The sequence below is a fragment of the Plasmodium fragile genome (genome assembly GCF_000956335.1).
Source record: "Plasmodium fragile strain nilgiri unplaced genomic scaffold supercont1.5, whole genome shotgun sequence".
Taxonomy (NCBI): domain Eukaryota; phylum Apicomplexa; class Aconoidasida; order Haemosporida; family Plasmodiidae; genus Plasmodium; species Plasmodium fragile.
In genome coordinates this window covers 161,371-169,813 of record NW_012192585.1, presented here as the reverse complement: position 1 = coordinate 169,813, position 8,443 = coordinate 161,371, and the positions used below count along the sequence as shown (strand labels likewise).

Here is an 8,443-nt window from a genome sequence, read left to right as displayed (position 1 = left end):
TTTTTTCCCCTGCAGGACGAAGCAAATATAATAGACGGGAGGTTCCAAGGCTTGCTAAAGTTGAAGGCGCGCAATGGCGCCTTCAGTAATGGAGCGGGTAGCAGCCATTTTAGCGGCCACTTTAACAGCCATTTGAGCGATAGCCTTGGCTGCAACGAGGGTGACACCCCCAGTAACATCAACAGCGGCAACGGAGGTCCCTTCAGCAATGCCGCCAATAGCAACTACTATGGTAGCATGAACAGAAGCACACCCGAAAATGAAGAGACACACGGAGGTGATTTCTCGAATATAAAATTTAGTCAAAATGGCCAGTACAAGAGATACCATGACTTTTATAATAACAAAAACTCGTTTCAACATTATTTAAAAAAATTAAAAGCATGTAGAATAGACGCAGACGAACTTCGTAACATTTTAGAACAAAGACTCACCCTAGAGCGTGAGAATCAAATGCTTAAGTCCATACAGGACGACGATAAGAAAGGGTTTGGAAGTGAAACGAATTCCTCCTCGTCCAATCATGAAGGCTTACACCTTTACAGGAAACTTAATTTTTTGAACAAGAATAATAGAAGTAAATCAAAGAATAAGAACAGAAAGAGAAAAAGAATTAACTCCAAAATTGACAAAAAATTTATTATTAAATGTCGGACTTGTAAGTACGTCAACCCCAATGGGTTCAAGATGGGGGACTACTACACGTGCCAGAATTGTGGGTTCAACGACTTTTCTGTGTTGAGGTCCATTTCCCCCAACAACGGGGAGTAGCGTGGGTGCGTGTACATATGTACGTTGGTATTTGTATGTATATTTATTGTAATTTGTGTGCACACCTGCACGTGCGTGTGTGTGCCCCCCTTTTCACCCATGTGCGCCTCAAGGGAAGCGCCACCAACCTGCCTCTTCATCAAGATAACGTGGTAACTTTTAGCGCCTCCCGCGCATACGAGCTTTTTTTTTTATGTGTGTGCGTCCCCCTCTCCACGTATCATTGTGTAGTATTGATTTTCTTATGTGTACTTAAATTTTGATGCATAATTTATTATTATATAATTACGTACCTTCTTTTCATTCTTCCCTTATCATTCCTTATCACTCCTTTTTTTTTTTTTTTTTTTCCTTGTTCTTTTTCTTTGGCACATACGTATTTATCTGCATATGACATAAATTAAATTTTTTACATTCTTATGTTTATAAGTGAATATATTCGTATGTAAGACTTTGTAAAACAAAAAAAAAAAAAAAAAAAAAAAAGAGGATACCCTAGTGGAAACTCAGCGCGAGAAAACTGTTCGCGGCCTGTTTTGTCAACATGGGCATGAATGTGCATCAGTTGTAAACCTGCCTAAAATTTATGTTCCAAAAAAAAACAAGCGCGCAATTTTGCGTTATTTTTATTTTTTGAATTGACCCCCCCACTATATGTTCAAGCATAACCTGGACAAAAACGGGAGTGTGCAGTTGTAACCTTTCCCCCTGCCGTTTGGCGGTAAAAATATGAGGGCGTAAATGCATAGGCGTCTTATTCGCTTCTTGAGAAAGCACCTTCAAGCGCACCTCTTCGTAACGCCTTTCAATTAGTAATCATTTGTCCTCTTGCAAAGCGTCTAAACGGAATTACAACTCAAGGAGCTAAACTTGCTGCGCCTCTTCCTTTTAAGCATAATGTGTTACTAATAAGAAATGGCTGCCTACTTTTTTTGTGGAGTCTCCAAGGGACAAAAGATATGTGCACAAATGGTTAACCATTTGAACGTTCGTGTAGGGATGCACTTGTGCCACACTTAACGCATACGCGGAAGAGACACACGGACAACTATTTCTCCTCCCCCACCAGCCCCCTTTTTTTTTACTGCAATGATAACATCTGGAAGGTACATATAATAAACGCTCAGGCAATTTTTTTAAAAAATGATTTTTATAACAAAAAAAAAAAAAAAAAAAAAAGGCATAATTGTAAATTTATAACCGTTTGTTCAAAAAATGAGGGAATTTATTTTTTTTATTTTTCATGAAATTGTTGGCAATTTATAGTTGTCGAGCGGGGCATTTGTGTTTGCTTTTTTCTCCACATTGGCTATTTTAATTTTTTTTTTTCCTTTTTTTCCAGCTGAGCAATTTCACCCCGTTCAGCGCTTTTCCATTTTGACAAAACAAATTTGCAAAACATATAAAAACTTCAAGATGGGTCAAAACGTGCAGGAGGGGAAATAAAAAAAAGCAAGATAAAGAAAAAAGGAGGGTCTTTTCCCTTCCATTTCGACGCATTTCTTTTTACCGCGACTGATGGTATGAAAGGAGGGAAAAATGAGAAAAGCAGAATATGTTCAGTCTTTAAACGGGTTTATGCTTGCGCCGATGATTGCATTCGTGCAGGACAGCTGTGAGACGTGTTCCGCTTGACGACTGTCTCTAGTACGGTTAACCTTGAAGCAGAGGTACACTTTTTATTAATACTTCTCACGCACTGCGCTTAAAACTTGTGAGGAGGGGGTACGCGGGCATGGGCGGCCACGGAGGGTTAAACATCCTGCCACAGAAGAAGTGGAACGTTTACAGAAAGGATAGGCAGTTTAAAGTGAATTATGACGAAAACAAACTTATAAAGGAAGAAGAAAAAAAAGTGAGAAAAAAAAATGAGCAGGCATTTGAAAACACCATCAGTCAGCTGAAGCAGAACGCGCATCAAAGCAGCGCCCATGAAAGAAGCGAGCACAGAGGCGATGCCTTCCAAAATGGGCGCAACCATCAATGTGAACACATTAACCTATTTGCAGAAGAGGAAAAAGAAATAAATGAAAGGAACAAAAAGCATGAAGAATTTTTAATAAAAAAAGGACACTACATTTACAACGATAAAAATTTTAATGGAGAAAATTGTATCTATGAAAAAACTAGTAATGCAAAAATTGTTTCAGATTTCGACAAAATTAAGTTAAGTCAAAATGAGTGGTATTTGAGGAGACAGAGCAGCATTTTTGCGAACACAAATGAGTTCAAGGAGGTAAAGGTGAGAAAAAATAAAGAGGACCCTTTTTGTGACAACAAGACCCACCAGAGACAAACTGACCATCTGCGGAGAAGCGACTCGTCAGAAAGTGACACACATCGGCACGGCAAACGGTTAGAACATAGAGATCATGGCAGAAGGGACAAGGAAAAGGAGGAGCGGAAGAAAAAAAAAAAAGACAAACATAAAGAGAAAAAGAAGTATGACCATATCAAGAAACTTATAAAATATAAGAAAGACAAGGAAAAAAGGGAAAGGAAGAAAAGCCGCAAAAAATGACTCCCCTCTGGTTTGTAGCCCCAAAGAGTATTGTCACTAAATCTGAATATGTGGAGGAAAGACACGCCAAAAGCGCAGTTCACCAATTTAAAGGCATAAGAAAGGGGAGGGAGCGATTCTCCTATATTGCCTTAAATACATGGCAGACCCGTGAAGGGTTACGGGCGCATGTAGGACCGTTTGAGAAATTTGGGTCGCAGGGCGGGAAGGCGTCTGAACTGTGAAGGCAAAAAAGGGAGCAACGACATATACATTGCCAAGTTATGAAGTTACCATGACACGATTAAAATGGTCATATCTGCACGAACAAGTAGGTGCAGTTATAGAAGAGAGTTGTTTTTTTTTTTTTTTTTTTTTGTGCCTGCGAGTACCCAACGTTGTAAAAGATTCCGAGGCACCACATTTTACGAATTGCCACCAGCATTCCGATGTGGGCTGTTCAAATCCCCACATGGGACCAAACAGTTTCAAGGGGACGTGTTTGGTGAGGACATAAATGCACGCAGTTTTTGTAGTTTTTTTTTGTGTTATATTTTCCCGTGTACACATTTATATGTGTGCATCTGCAAGGAAACCCTACTCTTTTTTTTTTTTTATTTACACAATTTTGTGTGTTTACAAATTTGCTTCTTTTCATCGTGTTTGGACATAATGTGATAATATATTATATATAAAAGGAAAAGACAAGAAAAAAAAAAAAACGAATTAAAAAAAATTTTTTTTTAAAACGATCTTTTGTACATCTGTACATATTGCTCATACAATACACTATACAAACAGGATTGAAGAAAAATGGAGAAATAAATGGGGACAGCAGTGAAAGCGAAAGCGGAATTACACTCCCGTAAGGGAAGGATGAAGCCATGCATAAAAATGCTACATATGTATTTATACATATACAGACACTTGTAAATATGCACAACGCCCTTATGCATATTAAGCTGTAAAAATGAAAACTCCTTAACAATTTAAATGCAAATTAATTTCAAAAGCAACGTAAAGCGGAGTGGAGTAAAGACCCCTTTTTAAAAATTTTTAATGTTAATTTTGCAAATAGGACAGGTTGACTTTTTATTTATCCACTCAATTATACAGGCTTTATGAAAATTGTGTGTGCAAGGCAAAAATATAAGAGATTCGTTGTGCTGGTAATTTTCATAACAAATGGAACATATTTTTAAATTATTATTTTCGTTTTTTTTTGTGTCAAAGTGCACAATTAGGTAATCATTATTTTCCTTTAACTTTGCGCGCGTACCTATTTTTTTATTTCCACTTCCAGGTTGTTCTCTCGTGGTGCTAGATGTATTGGCCACTCCTCGTGTTGTTCTATTTACAATTCTATTGGTCCTTTCGTTGCTTCGAGTTAACGTTTGTTCTCTTCTTAAATTTGCGCCACACGGGTTGTCTGCTGGTGTTTGTGGGTCGCTACCAATGGTGACATCGTCAGCTGAGCTTGCACTGAGGGAGGTGGTCATCGCGGAACCATTATTAACGTTGCGCGTGTTGTTCGTCGTGATATTACTATTGTTGATGTTGTCGTTGTTGTGTGCGCCGCTCACGTTACTGTTTGCGCCGCTGACGTTACTGTTCGCCCCATTGCTGCGGTTGGTCCTGCTGGCCCCTCGTGGGGGCAAAACGTAATAGGTGAAAGCGGGATCTAAATTTGCTTCAGTGTTCGCTCTCACAGTTGTAGTGCTAACCCTGGACGAGCACGTACTAGTAGGTGGACCGAGAAGGGGGGCCACGCCTTGACCACAGGGCCCCCCCCCTGCAATAGTTCCTGTCCTTGCACCTGCACACGCTCCAGGGGGTCTAGCTAATCCTCTTGCAGCCATTACAGCCGCATTAACGACCGCATGTGCAGCACTGACCGTGGGAAATCCCACAGGAGCAGCAGTTACATGGGGGCCAACAGGACCAATAGGCGCACCCACAGCAGCAGTTCTGTTATTGTTATAGTTGTTATAATTGTTATTGGTAGTAACACAATTGAAATTATTTATATTAATGATAGATGTAGTTCCAATGTTGCTATTCCCGTTGTAGATTCTCCCAGTGCCATGGTTCGCGTTTCTACTGCTTGTGCTATTTCTACTAGTGCTGATGAAGCTGTAATTGTTCGTAATGGTGTTAACAACTTGATTCGTTCTAACATCACTCCTGATGTTTCTGTTATGTCTATTTGCCATGAACAGAAATGGATTGTTCGTATTTCTTCCATTGTTTATGGGCCAAATATTATTATGGCCATTGTTACTGCCTTCGTTCCGATAATCAAACGTGTTAGAATTTATGTTCATGTTATTCGCTTCTTTAATAAGCCTAGAATTTGGTGAGTCATTAGAAGTTCTAAAGGTGCTGTTGTTTGTTACTCTTCTTAAGGGCCATATATTGTTAGAGTTATTGTCAAAATGGGAAAACCCCGAATTTTCACAAATACATGGGTATCTGTCTACCAAATTGGAATATAAATAATTTATATCATTAATGCTTCCACTATCTGTAGGTATATTTTGGTTATACGCATTTGTACATGAGTGGGAGAAATATGTGTGTGCTGAATCTGCTGGTATTCCTGTAAAAAAACTTTCATGTGAAAATACATTTTGATTATGAAAAAAAGTGCTTCCGCCGTTTCTACCATTGAATTCCTGGGCACCTGGTCCAGTTGTATAAACATTATTTTGTCTTCCACGATTGGTACTTTCCTCACTCGAGTTGCCATCTCGGTAACTGTTACTTCTATTCATATTAATGTTTCCATTGTTCCTGCTGGCGCTGTTCATGTGGATAACGTTTTCATTGCTCGTGTGACTCACACTTCCCATGGGCATCTCGCTCCCGTTATTACCTCCATCAGTGCTATTAACAATAGTAATGCTGCTTCTGTTAAGTATACCCCCGCTGATGCTGTTGACAATGTTGTTCCTGTCATGGGTATCATTATTTTCATTTCCTGAAATGTCTATATTATTTTCCATTTCAGAGTTAATTTTTTCATTCACATGATCTAAACTTTGGTATATTTTCTTCAATTTTGTATTTAACACATCATCAACAGAATCATCATTTTTTCCATTTCTTCTATTTGTTCCCTTTATGTCATTTATATCTGTGAGTATGGAACTCAAAGTTTTATTCACAAAACTGTTTATATCTTCATTTGCACTGTTATCATTAACCCTGTTGTTCGACTTTTCTAAAGCCCTTTTTACGTTATCTTGTATTTGGCTTATCATGGAATGTATGTCGTTAATAATACTGCTATGATGTTCCTCGTTTTTATAATTGTCCATGTTGTTACTTGTGCTTCTATTTTCAAATGGTGATGCGTTGGGGTCAGGAAAAATGGCAGAAAGGGATTCTCTCATAGCAGACAAGTAATTATCAACAGCCGTTTTGTTATGTTCTAATTTATTGGGTAAATTTCGCTCTGCTCCTCCATTTCTTGTCACATGCTCAACATTGGTGCTGACCGATAAAATGTCTTCTACTTTATTTTCCCCTGGGGTCACAATTTCTATTATATTTTGCGCACTTACACCTCTGTTGCATAGGTTATTTCTGTTATCTACCATGTTGTTCTTCTTTTCGGAAATGCAAAGTAGGCTGTTACTGTTCCTTCTATTGATAACTGCTGGGTTGTCTCTAAAACGGTCAAGATTGGAATTGTAATTATAAATCATGTCGAAAATTCTATTATCTTCCTCGACATGATGGTCATTATTATCAGTTAAAATAATTTCAGAGTTGTTAAAAGTACAATTGGTGTCATTGAAGGCACGTTTTAGTGCACATCTGTTTTGTTTGTTTCTGTCTGAGTTGAAATTAGTATAGAAACTGTTATTTCTTGTGTCGAATAGGCCATTATTTGGGTTCTTTTGCTTTTCATATGCAGCACAACTTTGTTCATTTTTTTCTGGAAATTCTAGCGTATGTGCATATAAATGATCCTGAAAGATGGATTTTTCCATAATATCAGCGCAAATGTTGCATAACACGTACGTAGTTTTTTCCTCTTTATTGTAATTTCTGTCATTATTATCTTCGTCATGGCTGCCACCTCGAGTGTTATTCCCATTGGTAGCTCGTCCATTGGGGGCACTGTTCTCATTTCTGCTTGTTCCACTCGTATTACACACATCACCGTAGTTTTCAATATTGCAATTATGCTTTGGTTCTACTTCTATGGGCACAATTTGATCATCCCTATGTTCTAAATTTTCTTTTTCTTCATTTCCGTTTCCTTCTGAAGAAGCTGAACTTTCGCTTTGAACAACATTTGTCGAATTTGAACTTATGCATATAACTTCTTCTTTTTTCCCTTTTACTTCAGTTAAATCATAAAAATTGTTTAATTCGTTTTTTTCGTGGTTCCTTTGCTCCGATGAGTGCTCCGTTTCTTCGGAGATGTCATAAAAAACATCTTCCGTGTTTTCTACTACACACACATTGCCATTTTTTTCTTCAGAATTTTCTTCTTGAGTCCCTGATGTGGAATCAACGGATATTTCTACATTATAATTTTTATGTTCTTCTAAATCATTGATCATTTTAAAAAAAATGCCTTTCCGTTGCGATTTTTTTTTTTTTTGTTTATAATTTCTTTTTTATGCGTTTTTTTTAAGTGTTTCCGACGCGCCTCTTTATATGTGTTTTTTCAATTAAATAATATTTTTTTTTTTTCCCTCTGAAATGAGAATAACAAGAGAATGCATGTTTTATATAGATTTTTATTCTTCATGTAGACTTTTTCAAAAATGCATATGTTCCATTGGAGCATATGAAAACTGGTTGCAAATAAAAAAAAAAAAAAAATCTGTGTACAATTTTCCTTATGGGTAAAAAAATTATGATGTAAAATAAAATTTCGAGAAAACTAAAATTTTCAAGTGAACGTAAAATCGAAATGTCATTCCTATCCCTTTACATACAAAACTTATGGGCTTGTATTATAATGAATTATAAGCACAAGCATTCGAGCTGTACATATATAAAATACGTATTTATTGTAGGCATATGTGAATATGTATTTATATATACATGCATTACGTACAATTTTGTTCGACTTTTTTTTAATGTATTACATTAATTTTTCCACAAACGTAAAATTTATGAATAAACAATTTTTTTTATTTTTTCTCTACT

The 8,443-nt window shown here is 37.1% G+C and overlaps 3 protein-coding genes across 3 annotated transcripts; 2 read left to right on the top strand and 1 right to left on the bottom strand.

Annotated features, from left to right (window-relative positions):
• Positions 1–237: 237 nt before the first annotated feature.
• On the top strand, positions 238–771 carry AK88_00610 (uncharacterized protein; the record flags this gene model as incomplete). The annotated part of the gene is made up of 1 exon (XM_012478258.1): positions 238–771. One exon carries the CDS (start codon positions 238–240, stop codon positions 769–771), a length of 534 nt encoding a protein of 177 aa, XP_012333681.1.
• Positions 772–2,506: 1,735 nt separating this feature from the next.
• AK88_00609 (uncharacterized protein) lies at positions 2,507–3,292 on the top strand (the record flags this gene model as incomplete). Its single annotated transcript, XM_012478257.1, has 1 exon — positions 2,507–3,292. The coding sequence occupies one exon, from the start codon at positions 2,507–2,509 to the stop codon at positions 3,290–3,292; it is 786 nt and encodes a 261-aa protein (XP_012333680.1).
• Positions 3,293–4,317: 1,025 nt separating this feature from the next.
• AK88_00608 (uncharacterized protein) lies at positions 4,318–7,848 on the bottom strand (the record flags this gene model as incomplete). The annotated part of the gene is made up of 1 exon (XM_012478256.1): positions 4,318–7,848. The coding sequence occupies one exon, from the start codon at positions 7,846–7,848 to the stop codon at positions 4,318–4,320; it is 3,531 nt and encodes a 1,176-aa protein (XP_012333679.1).
• Positions 7,849–8,443: the final 595 nt, after the last annotated feature.